Source organism: Notolepis coatsorum, assembly GCF_963971535.1.
Source record: "Notolepis coatsorum genome assembly, chromosome: 10".
NCBI classification, from domain to species: domain Eukaryota; kingdom Metazoa; phylum Chordata; class Actinopteri; order Aulopiformes; family Paralepididae; genus Notolepis; species Notolepis coatsorum.
In genome coordinates, this window is record NC_140174.1 from 32,469,053 (window position 1) to 32,494,908 (window position 25,856).

The 25,856-nt window shown below is 42.5% G+C and overlaps 1 protein-coding gene across 1 annotated transcript in view; it reads right to left on the bottom strand.

Moving 5' to 3' along the window:
* Nucleotides 1-25,856, bottom strand: part of heatr1 (HEAT repeat containing 1) — a 97,422-nt gene that overhangs the window by 13,116 nt on the left and 58,450 nt on the right. Inside the window, exons 29-40 of the mRNA XM_084323366.1 lie at nt 24,425-24,553; nt 22,776-23,000; nt 21,975-22,104; nt 18,512-18,693; nt 17,131-17,183; nt 15,467-15,590; nt 13,993-14,133; nt 11,496-11,806; nt 4,934-5,084; nt 4,210-4,368; nt 3,794-3,928; nt 3,117-3,221 (exon numbers count right to left, since the gene is read on the bottom strand). Coding sequence (XP_084179492.1) covers nt 3,117-3,221; nt 3,794-3,928; nt 4,210-4,368; nt 4,934-5,084; nt 11,496-11,806; nt 13,993-14,133; nt 15,467-15,590; nt 17,131-17,183; nt 18,512-18,693; nt 21,975-22,104; nt 22,776-23,000; nt 24,425-24,553 — 1,845 coding nt within the window. The remainder of the gene's footprint in view (nt 1-3,116; nt 3,222-3,793; nt 3,929-4,209; nt 4,369-4,933; nt 5,085-11,495; nt 11,807-13,992; nt 14,134-15,466; nt 15,591-17,130; nt 17,184-18,511; nt 18,694-21,974; nt 22,105-22,775; nt 23,001-24,424; nt 24,554-25,856) is intronic.

Below are 25,856 nucleotides of genomic sequence, written 5' to 3' on the forward strand. Positions count from 1 at the left end.
ATGAGATAAAGACACCGTTAGGAGATTACTATATGATAAAGACACCATCAGAAGACTACTATGCAATAAAGACACTATTAGAAGAGTACTATACGGGCGGCTGAGTGGCGCAGTGGGCAAGGCGCTCGCCACTAACGCAGGAGATGCTGGTATCGAGCCCAGCTCTCTGCGTTGCTACCGGCTTGGCCGGCCTTTATACTAACACAATTGGCAGTGTTAGAGGGTGGGAAAGCCGGTGGGTGGGGATTGGACGTTGTGGACAGCAACTCCTACCGGTCGGTTGGGTGACGCCGGTGCGGCGGAAACAGGAAGTATCGGGGGCAGCGTGAGCCTCCCACGCGTTACTCCTCGCCACTGAGAGTTCGAGCTGCTGCGGTGAAAAGATGCAACAGGCTGCCTCCTCGTGTACCGGAGGGGACACGTAATGCAAGGCTTCTATCCTCACTACAGCCGACCAGTGGGAGGCATAGTCTAGCAACGTTCAAGACAGGGGAGGGAAGAATTGGAAATACGAAATTGGGATGGGAGAACAATTTTAAATGGGGAGAAAAAGTGGATAAAAAAAAGAAGACTACTATACGATAAAGACACCATTAGAAAGCTAATATACGGGGCGAGCTCCCGTAGCTCACCGCGTATCTCGGCGCTATTTCGGCGTCGGGGACAACCGTGCTCGTCACGGATCTGGGGTACACGAGTTCGACTCCCGGACTCGCCGTATTTTCTCAGAGTGTCTTCCCCTGATCTATATCCCATTCAACCTGTTTCTGTCGGTCATGCTTGACCAGAAAAAGCGATAAACGCTAAAAAATGAAGTTTAAAAAAAAAAGAAAGCTAATATACGATAAAGACACCACTAGAAGACTACTATGGGATAAAGACACCGTTAGAAGACTAATATACGATAAAGACACCATTAGAAGACTACTATACGATAGGGCTGGGTATTGCCACCGATTTCCTGAATCGATTTGATTTCCGATTAAATGTAATTCCGATTCACAAGGTCCCGAATCGAATCCAGATTAAATTCGATTCAATGCTATACAATTTAAATGGAACCCTCATACAGGACATAGCATTACAGCTCATACAGAACCAAGAATTTCACCGTAAAGTACATGTATTTTATTGTGACAAATAATAAACAAACTTGAAACCCTCTAACATGTTGCATTGTTAAAAATATCAATGTTTACATTAAAGGGGAACTATCTTACAATTTCTTTCACTATTTGGGCAATTTTACACAATTCCTGTGAGTCTATGGAACACATCTGTACGTTTTTTTTCCAAAAAAATTCATTGTTTTGTATTTCTAATCAAGTCTTCTAGAGCAGCATTTTATGCACTTCCAGATTCCAAGCAGTTTTTGGCTGGGCTCCGCCCATACTCGCAATGCGCTGTATGACAGTCACCCACAGTCTGCACTGGCAGACAGAGAGAGATAGAGAGGGAGACTAATTAATTTCGCCGTGGGGGGGCATAATCCCATGGGACAATGTATTGGTAACTTGTTTCAAATGACAATATATACCCCCGTGAATATTATTGCACGGATCGGAATACGCGTGAGAGTGTGCGCTATGATATTTTTCAACAGGTTGACGTGACGCGAGTGCTGATAGAGAGCGAGAGAAAACGAGCGAGAGGGTGAGACAGATAGAGCGTGTGTTTTCACACACACACACACACACACACACACACACACACACACGCAGTCTGAGTGTGTAAATGCTCCGAGACTCAAGTTGCACCGTATGAGAGCCTCTCTCTCCCTCTCTGTCTCTCCCTCTCTCACTCGTTCTCACTCTCTCTATCAGCACTCGCGTCACGTCAACCTGTTTGAGGAAGTGTCAGTGACAGGGAAACCGCTTTCGCATTATTTCCACTCGCTCCGTTGTTGAGCGAATTGTTGATTGTGGGCGGTGGCTGAGATATGAAGATCAGTGCCTAATTCACGTCAAGCGAACCAGTCAAATCAGAATGGCTTGGTTCAGTGGGGGAGGACCTTGTCTCATCTGAACTGGAGGAATGTGCAAAAAATAGAATTTGCGACATAGATAGTGTTGATACAACCCCACATTGCTAGAAAACAATGCTAAACACTGGAAAAGGCAATTTATAAGATAGTTCCCCTTTAAGAATAGACTCTCAAGCAGTTACATGAATGTACTTTTTATTGGAACATAGGCTTTTGCATGTCACATCTGGGTGATGTCTCAGTAAGTGGTTTCGTAGATTTGTTGTATTTCCACAATCATTATCTATGTCCGTCACTATCGCCAATGGAAATGCTAGAAATGGTCATGTGGGCTGGGAGAACCAATGGAAAATGCCTATCCCGAGGCCAAACTTAATTGCCGACCCCTGGTCTACACCCTCCCCAGACCGACAGTGGGGCAATGCACGCAACGACCAGGAAGGGAATTGGCATAACGACAAAATTGGGGGATAAAAAAATATTATTTATTTTATGAATCGATAATTCAAATGAAGATCGATTGAGAATAGGGAAATCGATTTTTTTTAAGCCAGCCCTACTATACGATAAAGACACCAAGACAAAATATGATCTCGAAGTCTTTTAATCCAAACCACTCAAGTTTTCATAAATCATTTGCGATGAAATAAATTTGGCGTGAATTTGGTGTTAAAATACTTTTAAGAGTAAAAAGGTGTACATGGGAAGGTGGGGGACATCGTGGAACATAGGCCTAATCTAAGTAGATTGATATAAGAATTTAGGCCTAATTTGAGTAGATTGATACATGAATTTACACCTAATGGGAGTAGATTGATATAGGAATTTAGGCCTAATGGGAGTATATTGATATAGGAATTTAGGCCTAATGGGAGTAGATCAATCTAGGAATTTAGGCCTAATGAGAGTAGATTGATATAGGAACTTAGGCCTAATCAGAGTAATTGATTTAGAGTAGATTATACATCAGACAATGGCAACACACTCTTAACCACAGACAGAACATGAACAACTCTATATTCTGTGCTTTTAATTCAGCACTGAGCCCATACAGATGACAGAATTCACTTGTCGCTGAAATGTGATAACACACACTATATTAGTTTTGTGAATGTGAGGCTCCAGTCCTTACCTTGAAGAAGAGAGGCCTGAAGGTGACTTCCGAGAGCTTCATCACCATGGTCAAGAGACAGTCGATCACAGAGCCCTCAATCTCCTTGGTCTTCTCCAGGTCACCCTGTGGGACATCGTAAACAAGTCTGTCAATTGAGCAGTCATCATACATCATTATGAATCATCATGAAAGAAGGAAATCAGTGTGTGACGTGTCTTATGGCGCGCACACACACACAAACAAACACACGTGAACCAACCAACCTACAGAGTGCATTGGTCAGAGAAATGCTCCTTTTGACCACCTAATGATAAGTCAACATTTCTACATTTAGTCATTTAAATGAACGCTTTTATCCAAAGCCACTTACATGTTCTGTACAACAAGTCTGCAGTGTTGAACTTGAGTGCTACAGTCTTGAGTGCATAGTAGTAAAGACACATTAGCATAGTAGGTAGTAATATAAGCAAGGTAGATTGTTTAGTGGAAAAGAGCATGATAGTAAAAGACAGTACGAATGTTACGTCTATTTTTAATAGATATTGATTGAAGAACTGTTTTTAGTTGATGGTGGAAAATTGGGCGGGTTTCAGGTTTCAGCTGTCCAGACTTCTAAATGGGAGACGAAGAGAGGCAGGCAGACAGACAGACAGACAGACAGACAGACAGACAGACAGGCAGACAGGCAGACATACCTGGCAGTGCTGAGCCCGGAAGTCCAGAGCAGTGAGGAAGAAGGAAGTGAGCTCTGATTGGTGAGAGTTAAGCTGATCCTTCTCCATCTGACCAATGTGCTCCTTCAGGATGCCCATCAGGGGACGCAGTTGGCTCTGGGGGTCATTAATCACTGTCAGTCTCACTTCTTAGTACCAAACGTGCAGAAAACACAATGGAAACGTGATCACCGTTTTCTTTGGATCCTCAGTGAGAAATACATACAAATGGCAAATGAAAGCAAGTGGTTCAGGCTGAGAGAGAGAGGGAAGAGGGAGAGAGAGATAGAGAGGGAAGAGGGAGATAGAGAGAGGGAGAGAGAGAGAGAGGGAAGAGAGAGAGAGAGGGAGGAGAGGAGAGAGATAGGCGTCTCCAGGTTCACTACATGGTTCTGTACCTGCTTGTCGGTGACCAGGCTGTTGTGGCACTTGGTGATGGCAGGCAGCAGCACCCTGGGGGGCACCTTGGTGGCCAGGGTGCCTCTGAGGGAGGCGAGACGCAGCGACAGCTGCGTGGAGGTGGAGGAAGTGACTGCCATATGGGTCAGTCTGCACACCTGGAGGAGCAGAGGAACACATACGGTTAACCCTGTAGGAGTATGCACTTATTCAAGTACAGTACAAGCTAAAATGAATGATAGAAAATTCAACAAAACATTTAAATAAAATTGCTGAATCTGATTTACCGGTTCAAGCATTTCTATTGTGGTATATAGTACTGGTTATATATTGGTGTATGTCTGGACCTGTAAGGTGGTTATATATTGGTGTGTGTCTGGACCTGTAAGGTGGTTATATATTGGTGTGTGTCTGGACCTGTAAGGTGGATATATATTGGTGTGTGTCTGGACCTGTAAGGTGGTTATATATTGGTGTGTGTCTGGACCTGTAAGGTGGTTATATATTGGTGTGTGTCTGGACCGTTATATATTGGTGTATGTCTGGACCTGTAAGGTGGTTATATATTGGTGCGTGTCTGGACCTGTAAGGTGGTTATATATTGGTGTATGTCTGGACCTGTAAGGTGGTTATATATTGGTGTGTGTCTGGACCTGTAAGGTGGTTATATATTGGTGTATGTCTGGACCTGTAAGGTGGTTATATATTGGTGTGTGTCTGGACCTGTAAGGTGGTGTCTTGGAGGTAGGGGCTGATGAAGTGGGGCAGGGTCTCGGTGACTCGCTGCAAGGCGGTGACGGCGCTCAGCAGGTAGATCTCATTGTTCAACACCTCCTTCCTGTCCGTCAGGGTCTGCAGCACGGCTGGCATCAGTCTGGAGGGAGAGAACATAGAAAACGAATTATATACAACATAAAACAATAGATAAAAAAATTAAAATAAAAAATGTGAATGTGAACACGATATGCAACCAATGAAATGTAAATTATGTTGATTAACAACATATGATGTACAAATATAAACATGATAGAGTTTATACCAGTTACACTGCTGGCCAGTATGACTTACTTACTACCAGTGTCTTTACACCTGTATCAATGTACATATTAATACTACAACTCTGTACCTACATCTGATTAGCACCATTACTCAGTAGTACTAATTTATATATCTCATACCCAGTTTAATCACCTGTACATTGTATATTATTATTGCACTTTACTGTTAGATTTGCACTCTGGTTGGATGCCAAACAGCTTTTTGTTGTACTGTACTTGTGCTGTATGACGACAATACATTTGAATCTAATCTAGTATGTACACAACATGCTCTGTATGATCAAGTCAATAAGAGCAGTGCACATGATGTCTGCAGATAAGTAAATACAAAAACAAAACAAAAAGGTACAAAATAAATACAAATGTGCAGGTAAATTAGTTTAGAGGACAATGCAGAGAGAACAGGACAGGACATATGCAAATGCCCAGGGTTTTAACAGCAATGCCAGGTCCTAGCAGCCTCCCAGCTGGCCGAGGTTCCACACAGAGGGGGGGATTGTACTGTAAACACAGGCAACAGATGGCACAAAGGAAACAAGAAAACACCACAATCGCCAGGTGACTGGAGGTGGAGGCGACCTTCAAGACGTTCCAGCTCCACATAGAAGCAGCGTGAGAGGGTTTATGTGAAACACCAATATATAACCACCTCACAGGTCCAAACACACACCAATATATAACCACCTCACAGGACCATACATACATACATACACCAATATATAACCACCTCACATGACCATACATACACCAATATATAACCACCTCACAGGTCCAGACATACACCAATATATAACCACCTCACAGGTCCAGACACACACCAATATATAACCACCTCACAAGTCCAGACATACACCAATATATAACCACCTCACAGGTCCAGACACACACCAATATATAACCACCTCACAGGTCCAGACATACACCAATATATAACCACCTCACAGGACCATACACACACCAATATACAACCACCTTACAGGTCCAGACACACACCAATATATAACCACCTCACAGGTCCAGACATACACCAATATATAACCACCTTACAGGTCCAGACACACACCAATATATAACCACCTTACAGGTCCAGACATACACAAATATATAACCACCTCACAGGACCAGACATACACCAATATATAACCACCTCACAGGACCAGACATACACCAATATATAACCACCTCACAGGACCAGACATACACCAATATATAACCACCTCACAGGACCAGGCATACATACACCAATATATAACCACCTCACAGGACCAGACATACACCAATATATAACCACCTCACAGGACCAGACATACACCAATATATAACCACCTCACATGACCAGACATACACCAATATATAACCACCTCACAGGACCAGACATACACCAATATATAACCACCTCACAGGTCCATACACACACCAATATAGAACTGACACGCCGTTGACAATAATACTGACTGTGTATATTATAGAAAGTAGGGATGTCCGATAATATCGGCCGATATTGGCATTAAAATGTGATATCGAAAATTATCGGTATTCAAATATATATATATATATATTAGAGGTGGGATAATTTTTTTTATCTAGATTAATCTATCTGCAATCCTGGATTTAATCTAGATTAATCTAGATTAAAATGGCCAAAAAAAAAAAAAAAAAAAACTTCCGAAGGAATTCAAAATATGTGTGTTCTACCCAAAAAATGACCAGAAGTAAGTCCTTACTTTTTCTTTCCTCCTTATGTTTCTCAGGCCAGGTGGCCCATTACACCATGAGCCCATCTCCCGTTTCCAAAATGCATTACAGACTGTTTGAAAAAGCTGTTTTGCTATGATAATTGGTAATGAAATATCAAAATAATGTTCAATAAGATGTACTTGTGTTTAATAAGTTGTTTTATTCAGAAGTTAACACAAATAAATAATATTACCAGTACAGTACAGTATCTAGCACACTCTCAGGAGCAAAACAGAAAGAATCATTTCAAACTTGAACTATGTGACATGGCTTGAATCAACTGCTCCAGTGGAGTTGCTCAGTGGCCAATGGTGTCAACTGTGGTTGTACTGGGCAGCTCCCAGGTGTGAATGGAACTGTGTGAATGTGAAGCAGGGCGTTCCTGAAAAAGAGCATCTGTGCTCAGAGAACCTACCCTGGGTAAATAAAGGTTTTAAAAAAAAAAAAAAAAAAAAAAAAAAATGTAATGTTAATTACCTGAAATTATTCAGTTTTGGGGGGGGGGGGGGGACCCTGCATATATCGGTAGCGGTTGATATCGGTATCGGAAATTAAGAGTTGGACAATATCGGTATAGGTAAAAAAGCCAATATCGAACATCCCTAATAGAAAGGTGTAAATATGGTATAAAACAGGCATCGCTGACTGGACACACGTAAAAAGGAGAGTTCACAGGGCGGCTGGGTGGTGTAGAGGTCTAAGCACTCGCCTACCACCACAGAGACCCGAGGTTCAAATCCCGGTGTCAGTGGTACCTCCAGCTTGGTCAATTGTCAGTGTTCGCTGGTGTGAAGCCGGTGGGGTATGAGGCCTGGTCGGCGTGACAGCGACTCCTACTGTTCAGCAGGGAAGAGATCTGGGGGAGATAACGTGATCCTCTCCCAGTGAAACTCCTCGCTGTCGGGTGAAAAGTAGGGCAGTGCAACGACCATGAAGGGAATTGGCATAAGGACTAAATTGAGGGATGAAAAAAAAAAAAGCTACATTCCAAACCAGGCCAAAGGGAGACTACACAGTCTCAGTGTTAATGATAGCGCCTGAGGAAAAGTCCCGCCCACTTGTTGGTAGAAAACAGGAACTGTTCCATTTTCATCCCATTGCAACATCTTCCTTATTCAGTATCTTAACACTTTCGCGGCCATTGGGGGCCGTCTAATCTCACTCTATAAGGCCAGCTTCTCATAACGTTTGCCATATAATATGCCATAAAGAAATAATACGTTAATCAATACGTTCCCATTTTATAGCGCCGTGAATATGAACATTATACCGGAATGGTCTAGGGTAATTCCTGCAAAGCTAGAATTAGCTAGCGCTAAGCTAATAACGTTAAATCGATGGTCTAGGGTAATTCCTGCAAAGCTAGAATTAGCTAGCGCTAAGCTAATAACGTTAAATCGATGGCGTTTCGGCCATACACAAGCTAGAAAAATCGAAATGCATATGCAAATGCACCATGAATGCATGAAAGGGGGGGGCCGGGGAAGTCGTTTTTCTGCTTATTGATTACCAATAACGGCATTCGTTATTACAACAACATACGCTGATCAGAGGGTTGGCTATAAGAACAAGGCCCGATCAGGCTGAAATTGACGTCAAATCGCTCTTACCTGTGGCCAGTTGGATTCCAAAAAGAATTTCCCAGTTATTGATCGCCATCTGGTAGATCGATAGCTCTATTGGCTGATGCTATATTCCTTTACTGCATACTGACTTCGGCGTCGCAATAAGTATTCCAGGCGATCGGCTGAAGCCATAGCTTCAGGCTAACAGAAAAATTTACCCGGGATGAAAAAAAAGTTACATCCGGTCTGCAACAGGGAAAACTGCATTATCGAGACAGCGCCACTACCAGGATCTGGCCGGTACTGCACTTTCTGAATCCCAAGAGGCATTTCCCAGCCAACATACAGCTCCGTGACATTGAGTAGGATATTAAAACGGAATAAAAGCTAAAACGAGTCAATAACGTATATATACGTGGTTGGCCGGGACAGTGTTAAGGAACACGCCAACATTATGGGAAATGTGCTTACAGTCTTCTCCAGAGTCAGACAAGAAGATAGATTAGATACCAATTTCCTCTCTGTGTGTTCAGTAGAAAGCTATCTGGCTGCAAGTTAGCCTAGTTTAGCACAAACGAAGAAGTGGGTACAGATCAACTAGTATACGGACCAATGTATAAACAATGTACACAACATGGTTCGTATGATCAAGTCAATGAGTGCAGCGCAAATAAGCCAGTTATGCACATGATGTCTGCAGATTAGGGATGTTAAAATTCGTATGATCAAGTCAATGAGTGCAGCGCAAATAAGCCAGTTATGCACATGATGTCTGCAGATTAGGGATGTTAAAATTCACAGATTCGCATCGGTGCACCGGCATAAACGTTCAAAATGTGAGTGCACGGGTTGAAAAAGTGCACATCGGTTGATGCATATATTGTAGCATCTTTGCATCGGTAAAAACCGATTAATTCATATAATTTCCTCTCATCCACTTCTGTCAGCACTCAGCAGAGACAATCTTTGCTTCGCTACTACGGAAGGAGAGAGCTGCGTCACAGTTATCAACAAACAGGGAAGTCGAGGAGAAAGAGATACACAGCGCACCGAAAAGTACATACAAATCAAATGTTTGGCAATACTTTCGATTTTTCAAGAAAGACGGACAACTTGACAAATCGCAAGCAATTTGCAAACGATGGCGTGCCCTTATAAAGTACACAAGTAGTACGACAAACTTGTTTGCGGCTGCCTCCCCCTCCTCCCGGATTCAGCTGAAGCTAACCCGGCTAGCGGCAGCAAGACTGGTGAGCAACATATAGCAGCTTTTTTTCTTTTTTTTGGGATTTTTTATTTTACCAGTGTGCGATGGCTACTAGATAATTTCTTTGGTACACATCAGGTAACATAGAATGAGCAGAAGTTGGAGAGGAAAGAGGGGGGAAAGAGAGAAAGAGGGAAGGGGTGGGGGGTGACAAAAAAAGAGAGAAGAAAACATAAAAGATAAAATAAAAGACAAACAAAAATAAGACTCAATAATAAAAACAAGGACAAAATAAAATTAAAATAAAAATAAAAATAAAAATAAAAAAAGGGGGGGGGGGGGGGGGCATCACATAGGGTCAGACATAAGACTTTTCACACTCCGCTGGCTAACGAGTCTACCCGTTCCAAGGCAATAACAAACGCAATCGGAAAAACCTGAAAGTAAGACATACGAGTTAAATCACTCAGTGAGGTGTTATGTCAGTGAGAGTGGTGTTTAGTTTCCAGCAGCCTGTGACTGCCAATACTAGTTTAAAATAAATGTCTTCCTTACAATTGTAAGCAGTTATGAAAGACCCGTTTGTGAATGGCTATTTTTTTATTGTTCATATAGAAATCACACCACTGCTTTCTGCTCACTGCTGAGTTACAGCGCAGACACACCAACCGAGCGCGAAGGCAGGCGGGCGACCAGCGATTCACAAGCGGGCGCGAGACTCGCGGGCTGGAAGCGATCGTTTTCGCTTTGGTTGGATTCAGAGGCGTGCGTCACGCACATTTTCACAGAAATACTCAATATCTGCATTATTAGCCTGTGACTGCCAATACTAATTTAAATCTTTCCTTACAAGCAGTTATGAAAGACCCGTTTGTGAAAGGTTATTTCTATTCTTTATTGTTCATATAGAAACCACACCACTGCTTTCTGCTCACTGCTGAGTTAGCCTACTGAATGAGTGTTAAGCACATCAGTCTGGCAGTTGTATGGGCATTGCACTATGGTAATTGTTATTTGCACATTTAATTCATTAATCCTGGGCAATGCATCCTTAAATTGTTCAACTGTGAGGGGTTATAAAAGTGTACTGTAAACTGGAGACAGAACACTACTACAAAGGACTTGTGAAAAGGCCTGTTTGTGAAAGGTCCAAGTGTTTTTTTTAAGGTAAAAAAGAAGCAGCATAATGGGATGCACAGTACTAGTAGAGAGAACCAAATATGTAAAGCACTTTTGTTCATTTATGATTTGCTGCATATAACGAATAAAACCAAATCCTATGTCATGCCATAGAATTGTATCATTATTTTGCATCGTGTTGAATCGCCCCGAATCGCATTGAACTGTATCTCAACAGGGGTGAATCGTATCGCATTCGCATCGCCCGGTGCTTCAAATGTATCGTTAATGTATCGTATTGTTGGCAACGTATCGAGATGCGCATTGCATCGGCCTCAGTGATGGAGATGCACATCCCTACTGCAGATATGTATAGAAGTATCATACAACGGACCGCTAGCCTAGCTTAAAACTCTGGGAGGTGTTTTTGGCAAACAGCTAGGCTAGCCGGTCCGTATCCGGACACCATGGCTCAATGAGACCTTCTGATAGCAGGTGGTCACAAGAAGTTCGGAAAATGTGAAGATTCCGGTCAGAAATTAGTTATTGCATCTTAAAAAATTGGTCACCGAACATGTCAACTATGTCAACAGTGTTACCTGGGTAGCTGAGGGATGGCCAGGGCCTTGAGCGTTCCCACCACCTCAGCGATGCAGAGCAGAGAGCTGCCCATCACGTTCTTCTCCTCGTCCGGGGACGCCACAAGCTCTACCGCACGCGCCAGCACAGGGACGAACACCTCCTGGTGGCCGGCACCGAAATTGCGGCACAGCAGCTTGAGGCTGAAGAGAGCCGTCTGTCGGTTGATGGCCTGCTCGTCCTCCTCCTGGCCTTCTTCCCCGACCTCGCCGTGACCCCCCTTACCCACGATGCTCAGCAGGTCACCGGTGAGCTGTAGGAGCACAGTGACCTGGCAGAGAGAGCAGGAAGTGAGACTCAATGGGCTGAGGAGTGACAAAGACCCTGTTATGAACCAGAAAGCTGTTCTGTTTGATCAACATTAAAAGGATTTGGGGGGTTTAAAGGGTTACATTTTCCCCCCATTGTGGGAATCAGATTGTTGTTTGCCTTGTGAAGAGCCTTGGAACCTGTTGAAAGGGAAATGCAAGGTGTGGTGTTCTGGTAATCACTATATTATCATCAGAAAACTGTTTCACTTCATTCTTATAAAGGACCATCTGGATGGAGAGGCACAACAAACTGGTATTTGTTCATTCTTAAGGCCCATATTGGTAAGCTACCTCCTTATACTACATCATTGTTGGAATGAAATTTTGGAACCTATGGAAACGGTTCTAGTGACTGGCTGGTCCTTAAGGTCCCCAGAGTTTGCTCTGAACAGGGTAAATCAGCATTTTTGCTATGACGCCCCTCTAGCTCATGGAATGAACTCAAACAGTCCTTAAAGCTCGAGATTCTCCCGTCTGTTGCAGAGTTTACCTGCTAAGCCCGATCGGCCTGGTACAATTTATTCAACGTTGCACAAATAGATCAATACAGTCCGTATTAAGTGAGTTGTGTTTCTTTTTCAAATGTAGCCAAGAGTAAAGACCCTAACCCTATCAAAACAGCAGTCAAATTGTATATTTTCAGCACTATGTTTGTTTAGCAAGATTAGTGTCATTAGTGAAATATGAGCCTATAAAAAATCTCTGCGCTAAGTGCACATTGCATTGGAAATTGGAGGACTTTGATGCAAGAACAGGAAGCACTCATGAAATCAGGCTTTCGATGGATGTCTACATTTCATAAAACTACAATACCTAGCTCACACCAGCCGCCGACAAAGGAATTGACTGAAATGTTGTGTTTATATCTCACGGGTCAAACAAACCTCAACGTTATTGCCATAAAATACAACGTATATAGTTTCTTTAACTTTCTGTGAATATCCTAGGCGGCTGGGTGGCGCAGCGGACTAAGCACTCGTCACCACCGCAAGAGACACTGGTATTGAACCCGGCTGTCAGCGTTGCGGTGCCTCCGGCTTGGCCGGCCGTCATACTGACACAATTGGCGGTGTCAGCGGGAGGGAAGCCGGTGAGTGGTGTTCTGGTCGGTGTAAAACAGCGACTCCTACAGGTCGGTCAGGGCGCCTGCACAGCGAGGGAGGGAAATGGTGAAGGTAGTGTGACCTCCCACACGTTACACTTCACCAATGAGAGTCCGCGCTGTCAGGTGAAAAGAGAGCCGCTGGCTGTCTCCACATGTATCGGAGGAAGCATGTGATAGACCGCAGGGCTCCCTAGACCGACCAGTGGGGGGCACATTCACGCAACGACCAGGAAGGGGAGGGGGGAATTGGCATAACGACTAAATTGGGATGGGAGGAAAATACAGAAAAACAGGAGAAAAAGAGGATACATTTTTTTTTAACGTTGTGAATATCTGAGTAAAAAAAGGTGACTCAATCCGGTAAGATTTTACACAACTGACGTCATTATCCGACAGTAACTGTACTTACAGTAGATTTCATTCAGTTTTTGCTGCCCTCTACTGTGTGTCTGGTGGTACTACATCCAGATTTACCGGTAACACTGGCATTCAACAGAGGAGATCTGTGCCTATCCATAGACATAACCATAATAAGGGCATTTATAGGCCAGATATTCTATATTCATATTTCATATTGCATGTGTCCGGAACTCCGGATGGCAAAATTCAGTACTGCATCTACAAAAACCCCTGTAAATGATCTGCCCTTTGATAATTTGCTTAGCTTTTTACTATACTCGTGGCATCTTTTTGCTTTTGTTCATTGTTAGCATGGTGTTATTCACTGTACAAGGTGGGGGGAGGGAAACAAATAATTTATATTCTCCTTTGGTTCATTACAATTTACTCAAGCATAGTAACGGACACAATATATCTGACACTGGGAATACATTCCCTGAGGTCCATAGATGTTCCTAGATACTAAGAACATGCAACATGCATAAAAGGGTAACTGAAATTTATAAAAAACATTTTATCAAATAAAAACGTGTGTATAATGCGTTTGTGTGTATATGTGCATGTGCGTGTGTATGTATGTGTATATGTGCATGTGTGTGTATGTGTCTATGTGTCTATGTGCATGTGTGTATGTGTGTATACCTGGTCCTCCTGCCACTGTGTCCGCTGCTGCAGCTTGTTGTTCAGCAGCTCCATGGCCTTCCTCCTGACTGACGCCAGCTGATTTCCCATCAGGCCCCTCATCACTATGATGAAGGTATCCATGGGCAACAAGGCGTTCACCTGGATGACAAGAACACCCGGTGTCAACATGGAGCTCCAGTTTCATTTATTTTCATTTTTTATAAATTAACAGTGAATGAATTCGCTATGCAATTATTTATGATTATATTTTTGTGAGCAGATAAGAAGCATCGCCAAGATATTATAGTCTTAAGATAATTTTGTAAGATGTTTAGGTTTTATTATATTAAAAGGTGCTATAGATAAAATGTTTATGTATTTGTTTATTATATGGATCCCCATTAGTCTACACCCATGGGTGAAAGACTATTCTTCCTGGGGTCCGAACACATAACTTACAACATTACATTACAGTAATATAAAACAATAAAAACATAAGCAACACTTTAGCCTAAGTACATACAACATACATACAATGTAGAGTAATAACTAATAATGTATAATATATAACAAAACAAATATATTATAATATATATATACATCCACAAAGCTTTTAGAAAGGTGTGGAATAAAAGTATTGCACCCCCCCCCCCCCCCCCCGAAATTTTTTTATTATTAATGTTGGTATTGATTAATACAAATAAACGTGCAGGTCAAAAACGAATGAATGTATCCCTACTTCCCATTTCCCCACATGGAATGCACCTGATTGGATACAATGACATGCTGGTGCTCTAGTAGTGCGACATCTAGTGGCTGAATGTTATCTATAGCACCTTTAAGTATAAAGAGTTTGAGGAAATGGTAAATGGACTGCATTTATAGCGCTTTTATCAAAAGCGCTTTACAATTTGTTACTCACATTTGACCCATTCACTCACACACTGATGGTGGAGGCAACCAAGCAAGGGACCAACCTGCTCATCGGGAGCAGTTAGGGGTTAAGTGTCTTGCTCAAGGACACTTCGACACACTGCCCGGGAGGAGTGGGAATCGAACCGGGAACCTCTGGATTACCAGACGACTGCTCTACCTCCCGAGCCACTGTCGCATGGAGGTCATGACCCAGATTTGAACCCACAAGGTTATGGTTACATGGTAAGCATCTTAGGCTGCCGAGTCACCAGGATGCCCCATCATCATCATCATCTGTTTTAAACTTTAAACACCTTTTAACACTACACCATTATTTTATTCATTTATTACTAAAAGATTTGCACTACATCTCTACCCAATTTCTTGCATTTTATTTGCATTTGGTACTTTAGTTTGGTATATTGTATAGTGTTTGGTCTTTATTCATTTAACTTATTTTTTTACTGTATGAAGCACAATCTCAGGAGGCTCATACAGAACCAAGCATTTCACTGTAATGTACATGTACCTTATATGTGACAAATAAAATAAAACTGGAAACTTGTACGAGACGTACCTTGTCGAGGACATCGTAGGTCTTGTTGAGCAGGGATCTCCAGAACTTGGCGGTAGGTTTGTCTGCGTTCTCCTCCACACAGTGAGCCACACTGTTAATGTAACGCAGGATCTCCTCCAACAGGCTAAACGAGAGACAATTATATTATTAATAAATGGTAAATGGTGCATTTATATGGTGCTTTTATCCAAAGCGCTTTACAATTTGTTCCTCACATTTGACCCATCACCCACACACCGACGGCAGAGGCGACCATGCAAGGTGCCAACCTGCTCATCGGGAGCAGTTCGGGGTTAAGTGTCTTGCTCAAGGACACTTTAACACACTGCTGTCGGGAATCTAACCGGGAAACTCCGGATTACCAGACGACTGCTCTACCTCCCGAGCCACTGTCGCCCCATAATACATCACTTTACAGTATTCATATCAAAACCTTTACTCTTTAAAAACTATTACATCATGATCGGCAACTTGGATCTGAATATTGTTTTATAATAGACTATCACATTTACATATCACATTGAGTGTCACGCCCCTTCCGGGAAGTGACCTGGCCTTGCCGTCCATTAACCCCATGTAAACGTAGTTGTAGTTTGTAGAGCTAAACCTATATTTTATAGTATAGCTATGGGTCTAATAACACCGTCGACAAGTGTCAGTGAGTTGCTTCCAGTCAACGTGCAAAAAACAGATAATTTTTTCATCCGTACATTTCCGCTTTGAATATGAATAGTTTGGGTGCTTCCGAGTAATTCCAGGGAAAAGACGCGAAAACAACGTTTTTGTGTAATTCAATAAACACGGTCCTTTGTCACCGGATTATCGAATCTTCCTGAAATCAACGCTAAATCATCATTATTATCCTTCCTCGTGCAAGCATGCAATGTGGTTTAGACCACCGCCCCCCCCCTTCTGCAACCAACGGCACACACACACACACATAAAACACAGATTCAATCGCGGTAGAAATAAATATCAGATCAATGAAAGCTTTATAGTGTCCTTACCCGTTATCTGATGCAATGCAAAAAAAAGAATCCAATTATCTGATCGCCATTCCAGTTATCCACAGCGATCCCGTCTCCGACGTTGTTGGGCATTGCACATCAACGGGCGGGCGGGGTCAGTTGTCCAAACCATCCCTACAAGCGTGTGTTTTGCCGGAGTGTTTAGGACCAGCCCCCACGCCGCAGCTCGGTAGAGAAAAGAAACTAACCAGTTTCTATTGGAGTGCAATAATGGCCGAAGGTGTTAAGAGGGCGGTATAAGACCGTCTGCCAGCTCAGACACACTCAGAACAGTATGCACAAGGTGCCCCGCTGAATTATGAATGGCAATAGCGATTAAAAGAAATACCATGAGAGAAAAACGTAGTTCTACGTTTCCGGCACTCAACGATCAGGCGACAGAAACGTAGTTCTACGTTTTCGGCAACCATAGTGTTAATTTATCACATTTTATTGACCGGATATTTTGTTTTCGCCTCAGAGTACCTTGATGGGTCAGTGACCAGAGTAGAGAAGAATAGAATTGTGATATAAAAAATGCAACTTTTGTCAATGTTTTGGCATATGTTGGTACATACATAGCTCAACAAGAGCTCAACAAATGTTACATTTAAGCACTAAACTGACTTGTAATGCGCTTCTAAACAACAAGATCACCTTTGCTGTAGATGTTGCAGAGGTTCATTCTTAACATCGTCATTGTCTGCCACCTGGAATGATAAGAAAGAATACATACTCATAATCAACCACGACTAAATTACTTGTTATAATTGATATGACTTGATTACAAAAAGCAAGACATTATGTTTTCATTATGACACAACACAATAAGGATGCTGTGGGGCAGGTATCTGCAGAGAAATTAGATTAGCCCTAGGCTTGGGCGGTATGACGGTATACCAGGGTATTTAGAAATCCCGACGGTATTGAAAATCAATACCGTCAAAATCACAGATGCGTTTCAGTTTATATTACACTGAAACGGAGTTTTGACAGTGGTTGGTTGGTTGTAGTGCACACACGCGCCAGCAGAGGGCGAGACCAGTCCTCACTAGTGGAGCGAGCCGCAGAGCTGGTTGTCTACACACAGGAGGGGAAACCCCGCTTCAGTGGTGGAAATTAAATGAGACACGCTTACCGTTGCTGCGGGCTAACTGGCTATTCTGAGAGCTAACTGTTGTGTATGTGGATCACAAGGTGTTCACGCTTTACGGTAATGTTGCGACAGTGCTGTGAAAATACCGTAAAGCATTGTGGTAACGAGAGTGTGTGTTGTTGTGCACTGGTGGAGCAAGCAAATAAATGGTAAAACGTTACGTCGCAGTCCGGTGCGTTTTTGAATACACAATACTAACGTTACTAGTACTACGGTGCTGCAGGCTAACTGGCTACCATTCTGAGAGCTAACGTTAGTAGTACTAGGATGCTGTGGGCTTCTGGCTACCATTCTGAGAGCTAACGATAGTAGCAATCGGATGCTGCGGGCTAACTGGCCATCTCCGTGATTTGTTTACTTGGTGACTTGTGACTAAGAATTAGGCCTTGTGACTAACTCTGAATTAGGCCCTGTGACAAACTCTGAATTAGGCCTTGTGACTAACTCTGAATTAGGCCCTGTGACCAACTCTGAATTAGCCCTTGTGACCAACTCTGAATTAGGCCCTGTGACCAACTCTGAATTAGCCCTTGTGACCAACTCTGAATTAGGCCCTGTGACCAACTCTGAATTAGCCCTTGTGACCAACTCTGAATTAGCCCTTGTGACCAACTCTGAATTAGCCCTTGTGACCAACTCTGAATTAGCCCTTGTGACCAACTCTGAATTAGCCCTTGTGACTAACTCTGAATTAGCCCTTGTGACTAACTCTGAATTAGCCCTTGTGACTAACTCTGAATTAGCCCTTGTGACCAACTCTGAATTAGCCCTTGTGACTAACTCTGAATTAGCCCTTGTGACCAACTCGGGGACATTTAGAGAAATGTTCATTAATGTGCACCGTCTTTGTCAAATAAACCAAACAAAATGAGCCTAGCGTACCTTTCCTACAAAGCTGCTGGAGGCCAGGAGCTGAGCCATGAAGGAGACGGAGAGGAACTTGAAGTGGCGGAGCTCCTTGCTGCTGTGGGCCTCCAGGCTGAAGATCAGCTCCTCCGCCTTCTTCTCCTCCTCCTCCTCCTTCTTATTGGCTCCTCGGCGGCCCGGCGCACGTTTCACTGGACCTGCAGAGACGGACGGGGAGAAGGGTTTGAAATCCATGCCGGAGAAGCACAGAGAAGAGGCAAGTAAGCCGTCCGTCTTGAAGCCAGAGCGGCGAGCAGCCTGTAGGAGCCTAGATCCCGTCTCAGTTTAATGTAGAGGTATTACCACATGGACTGTAGGGGCGGGGGGGAAACGTCAATATATAGCATGCCGATATTATAATTATATCGATACTACTCGCCATTTTCGATAAATGCGCAGACTGGCTTGGGGTTATTTTTTCAAAATCAACGCTTCTCTTAGCCTGCTTAACTTTGCAAGTTGCCGTCGCTTGTGTTTTCCCCCTCGCTTATTTTCCAGACACGGAGGTAGTCGCTTCCTCGTCATAGATATATTGCGCCCTCCATCTGTTCATTGAAACATGCTTTGAAAATACACCATTCTACTGACGGCTACAATGTAATAGACAGACAACATTGTAACATATCATTGTTTGATCGAGTAAACGAGTAAATCCTTAACACTTTGATTACCAGCCATGCGGTGTGCCTTACCCCCGTTAAATGCCACCACCCACTTCAATGATAGCGTTGTGAACGCATAATCTCCGTCTTAAATTATGGCTATGTATCTAATCTGCCCGGCATTTATCAATGACTTGTTTGCAGGCAACAGTGTCGAAACGGATTTTTTTTTTATTAAAATCGGTTAATTTCCATTTTATAGCATTTTGAAAAGCCCTCGTTTTCAAGGAAAATATATATATATATAAATCTGCCTATTTATGAATCGTTTTCAAATAAACGCTAGATTATCGATAGTATGTGTACTTATGCACGCTATAGAAGAGCTGAAATATCGATTCTCTCATTTCCTCATCAGCGATCACAGCCACACACACATAGGGCAAATGCTGATATATAGGTGAAAATAGCTCCGATTATCCTAAGACTGGTAAAATAAATTCCTTACCTCAGATCAGATGTTATCCAAAAAGATTATTCCAATTCCTGATCGCCATTCCAAATATCGATCGCGTTTATTGATTTAGCGTTGGGTACTGTAAATACATAATCCACGCGTTTTCCGGGCCGGCGATCACAATGGATTCTTCAGATGCCTTGTCGAAAAGTAAAATGAGGAAACTGCCCCCACCCCCCCATCAGTCTAAAGTAATGGGGTGCAGTTACACAGGGAGAGACGATAGGGGGCGGTATCTTCCCAATTGAGCTCAGAGAGTCTGCAACACTAACCTGAGGCTCGATTGATGAAATATGAATTCAAATCGCCAATAAAAAAATATGACAAACAAACGCTATATAGCGTTGGCGGGCACTCAACGGTCAGCATGAACTAACAACAAAACGCGTGGCTGGCATCCAAAGTGTTAACGATCAAGCAATCGATCTTTGATTAAATGTTAACATACCTAATCGATACAGTGATGCCAACTATCAATATTGTCAATATCAATATACTACTGTTGGAATGGAATCTTGGAACCTATTCTACACGTTCAAATGACTGCTTGGTTCTCAGGGTTCCTCCAGTTTGCTCTGAACTAGGAATAACTGCTTTTTCCTTTGATGCTTCCAACACCTGGAATGCCCTCCGACTGACCAACTGGTTCTTCCTTCTCTTGCTGCATTTAAAAGTATGATAAACTATGTCTTGTTTTGTAAGCTCGTCGTCACTGTAAATGAGGGTAACCTCAATGTCTTACAAGTTGAAATAAATAAAATTTAAAATATAGAGATCCGTTCATTTCAGACTCAACAGAGCCTTGTATCACTGAGTAAGGTGATTGTGGGTACATGGGTTTCATCACGTTGTCATGACGATCACATGTGATAAGCACTACGTACCACCTCACTGTCGGCCCAGTAATCTCACCTCTGATCACTGAAACACCAGGGGTGATTTTCAGACTGGGCCTAAAATACACAAACTAAGGCTAACAATTCCTTTATTGACTAATAATTAAATCCATACCAGATAAATAAAATGTAAATATTTATATAAAAAAAAGTACAGTACAAAGTTTGGCATCCAATCCGATTTCACTGCAACAACAACGTTTTCAGTCTGTTCACCTTATTCCAATCATCCATCATCACAGATTATGTATATATATTTGTATTGCAGATGTTAACAAATTATGTCCGTTGGGGACATCATTTGCAGTTGAAATAAGGTAATAAATTACAATATGGTCACTAGTATTGTGGGGCCTCTGGGGATTCCCAGCCCTAATGGACGCTAGAGAGAAGTGATCATAGAGTTGGATGAGCTAGAGAAGTGATCATAGAGTTAGATGAGCTAGAGAAGTGATCATAGAGTTAGATGAGCTAGAGAAGTGATCATAGAGTTAGATGAGCTAGAGAAGTGATCATAGAGTTAGATGAGCTAGAGAAGTGATCATAGAGTTAGATGAGCTAGAGAAGTGATCATAGAGTTAGATGAGCTAGAGAAGTGATCATAGAGTTAGATGAGCTAGAGAAGCGATCATAGAGTTAGATGAGCTAGAGAAGTGATCATAGAGTTGGATGAGCTAGAGAAGTGATCATAGAGTTAGATGAGCTAGAGAAGTGATCATAGAGTTAGATGAGCTAGAGAAGTGATCATAGAGTTAGATGAGCTAGAGAAGCGATAATAGAGTTAGATGAGCTAGAGAAGCGATCATAGAGTTAGATGAGCTAGAGAAGTGATCATAGAGTTGGATGAGCTAGAGAAGTGATCATAGAGTTAGATGAGCTAGAGAAGTGATCATAGAGTTAGATGAGCTAGAGAAGTGATCATAGAGTTAGATGAGCTAGAGAAGTGATCATAGAGTTAGATGAGCTAGAGAAGCGATAATAGAGTTAGATGAGCTAGAGAAGCGATCATAGAGTTAGATGAGCTAGAGAAGTGATCATAGAGTTGGATGAGCTAGAGAAGTGATCATAGAGTTAGATGAGCTAGAGAAGTGATCATAGAGTTGGATGAGCTAGAGAAGTGATCATAGAGTTAGATGAGCTAGAGAAGTGATCATAGAGTTGGATGAGCTAGAGAAGTGATCATAGAGTTAGATGAGCTAGAGAAGTGATCATAGAGTTGGATGAGCTAGAGAAGTGATCATAGAGTTAGATGAGCTAGAGAAGTGATCATAGAGTTGGATGAGCTAGAGAAGTGATCATAGAGTTAGATGAGCTAGAGAAGTGATCATAGAGTTGGATGAGCTAGAGAAGTGATCATAGAGTTAGATGAGCTAGAGAAGTGATCATAGAGTTGGATGAGCTAGAGTGGGTTTGTTTCCTCTCACCATCGTCTTTGTCCTGAGGCAGCAGCGTGAGGAACCGGAGGATCTTGATGAGCGAGGTGAGCAGCTCCGACACCTCAAACTCACAGCACACGGAGATCCAGAAGTCCACGTCTCTCTCCAGAGCGGCGTCCTGGGGGACAAACGGACACTTTAAATGGTCAAATAAATGGTAAATGGTGCATTAATAATAGCAGCTTTTATCCAAAGCGCTTTACAAATTTGTTCCTCACATTTTACCCATTCACTCACACACCGACGGCGGCGGCGACGACCATGCAAGGTGCCAACCTGCTCATCGGGAGCAGTTAGGGGTTAAGTGACTTGCTCAAGGACACTTCAACAGAATGCCCGGGAGGAGTGGGAATCGAACCGGGAATCTCCGGATTACCAGACGACTGCTCTACCTTTACCTCCAATACTTTATTTGAGTCCAAAGATCATTACATACATAGGATTCAAATATTGATGGAGGTTCAATATGCTTTTTAATTACTTTAATGACCTTGCACGAGGACTCAAATCACAAGCTGGTTTCCTTGCACTGGCTTCCTGTTCGAACGCATTCAATTCAGTTAAATATATTCATACATGCGAGTACTATGGACCACGAAAACACATCAAATAGTTGTGGAATCCTGCTAAACAACTGGTTTAGCATTTATCAAACATGTCAAAGCACTAATGGTGCTTTGAAATATGAGTGGTACAAAGCACTACATACTGAATTTGGATGATCAAGAAACATGGTCAGTGTTGATTAATTGCGTGGGAAAAGCTGCAACACTGAGCGGATAAACCCACCTTCTCACTGGCAGGGGTGGTGGTCTGCGCGGCGTGCTGCTTGAACAGGAGCAGCATTAGGACCCAGAGGAAGCGGGCGGGTCCCAAGGTGGTCACCAGCTGGGAGAGGATGGGCAGGCGTCGGTGCTCGGGCACGTGAGGCAGGGCGTCGGTGAAAACGTGCACGATCTGAGTCACCACCGCCTCCATGTGACACGATGACTGGACCTCACCGCCCTCATGGGCCTGGGAGGGAAGGAAGGAAGGAAGAGATAGACAGACAGACGAATAGATATAGAGAGAGATCCGTTCATTTCAGACTCAACAGAACATGTCGCCTTGTAAGTAAGTATTTATAAAGCACCTTTCATACATGTCATGTAGCTCAAAGTGCTGTACACAAACATAGGCATATATAACGATAAAAGCAATAAAGTCACAGTGATCAGTTAAGATCAATGGTTAAAAAAAAAATATATTTTTTTTTTTTTTAAAGGATAAACCTTTCAGGAAACATTGTGTAAAGATAAACATTTTAAGGAAACATATGTAAAGAGCTTTTTATCTAATTAATTACAGGATTTGTAATTAATTAATCTAATTAATCGCATTTTAATCGCATAATCGCATATTTCAAATTGCATGTGTCCGGATGGCAGAATTCAGTACTGTATCTACAAAACCTTCTGTTTAATCATCTTCCATCTATTAATTTGCTTAGATATTTCAGGTCTGGTCAATTTGAGCAGTGTTATTCACAGTCAAAGATAAAAAATAAATTGAATTGATATTCTCATTTGGTTCATTACAATTTACTCAAGCCTAGTAACAGACACAGTATTTCTGACACTGGGAATTATCACTGTGAGCAAGGCGATTGTGGGTACATGGGTTTCATCACTTTGTCATGACGATCACATGTGATAAGCACTACGTACCACCTCACTGTCGGCCCAGTAATCTCACCTCTGATCACTGAAACACCAGGGGTGATTTTCAGACTGGGCCCCTCCCTGCTCTTTAAAAATACTTTTTAAAGTGTTCCTAAAATACACAAACCAAGGCTAACAATTCCTTTATTGACTAATAATTAAACCATACTAGATTAAACAAATCTCCCCCTCTTTCTATATCCCTACTCTCTCTTATTTCCTCTATTGCCAGAGATAGAAAGAGAGAGGGTGACGGATAAGACACATCAAACAGTGTAGTTAAACTGTTATTTGACTACCAGAGATACAGATAAACACACAGAATAGAGCACAGGTCATCTCATTATACACTTTATGACTATAAGCTGACTATAAACTGGTTAAGTCCAATGTCAAGGCCTTTCCCTTCAATCCCCCTAGATTTAACCTACAACAGATTTTTTTTATTAGATTCAAATGCATCGTCATTATACAGCACAAGTACAGTACAACGAAACGCATCCAACCAGAGTGCAAATGTAGCAGTAAAGTGCAACAACAATATACAATGTACAGGTGATTAAACAGGGTACAGAATATACATGTGCACTGTGCTAAACTGGATGCTAAACTTCTTTTCTTTGTACTGTACTTGTCCTGTATGACAACAATACACTATATTCTAATATAATATCCGATAAAAGTATCAGGGTGCATCCTTTAATCTGGATCCAGTTCAGTGCAGCCCAGTCTTCTCACCTTGATGAGGGCAGGGATGACCGTCTGGACCGTCTTGTTGATGACCTGGAAGCTGTAGGCGTCGTCCAGCCGCATGAGGTTGGCTCCCATGAAGGTGAAGATGGGCATGATGTTATGAAGAACCTTTTCCTGGAAACCAGAGGAGAGAACCAGGTCAGTCACAGAGGTCTTTTCCTCGTCATGGTTTCCCCTCAGAGATATTTCTTAGTGGGGTAGACAGGTTTCTGAAAACCGCATTTAAAAGCATTAACTGTCCCGGGCTCCGACCGTCACAAGGATCCTGAACCTCTAACCTGTCCGAGGTGACGGAAATTCACGGAATCCCCCGGAGTTCTAAGTACACCAGCCTGCCCTGGGCTTTATCTGTCACATAAAGCACATTTTATGAATTTTTGTGTTTGGGCTAGGGATGGGCAAAACTCACAAATTACTATTAGATTGTCACTGGGAACTATTCGAATACCAATCCCCACACGTTAACATATGGTTTTGATATCACTTAATAGCCAACGTGACATAATCCTACAAGCAAGCTAGCTGGCTGCTGGCATTGCTAACAGCGAATGCTAGCGGACCAGGCTAGCATATTTCGGGGAACAAAATCATTCATTCTGAAAGTTAGATCGTTGATGCATGTGGAACTGTTGAAATGTGTGAGCTTAGTGAAACAACAGGGCAAACGTACAAAACGTTGCTACCATGTAACATCTCCGGCCCCTCTTTCTTCATCTTTCTTTTCTGTTCTCCCAGCTGTTAACAGACTGTTATGCTACCTGGCTAGCTAGCGAGCTGTACCTACATGCCATTCAGCGGTGTAACAGTTAATAGGGTGACCTCTCAATGCACTACACAGTGTAATATATTTTTGGAGACAAAATTATATTTGCATAAAACATAAATTGTTTTTAAATAATTTAACAACTATTTGAATATCAATGCCCATCCCTAGTTTGGTACTAATTCTGCATTCTAGCATAAACTAGCCCGGCTGTAAAGAGGAGTCTTGTGTGGTTCTATTGAGTCCATTTTCATTCAGATATCTTGAGGTGAGAAGTCAAGGGACCCCTTTGAACATATCTGTGCCCATGGCATTTTGCTCCCATCAAATTTGAGCTAGCTTAAAGTAGCTTAACTTTGGAGCAGAATCTACCTCTTTGCCAGTAAGCTAACATGACATAGCTGGTACCTTTGGATTGCGCTAGCTTAAAAAATGTGCCCACTAGAGGCGGTAATATAATGGTGGGAAATCGGTAACATAAAAAAGCGAGCTGGCGGAACCGTTCCAGAACAGTCAGGCAGACAGACGGTGAGCTGAAGATTCCCAAATGTTATGGCAGGAAATTAGTTAAATATTTTAACTACATAAAAATAACTCTCCATCAGCACCAACTCATGAACTTAGCTGAGGGGAGGTGGCAGTATTTACAGGTGG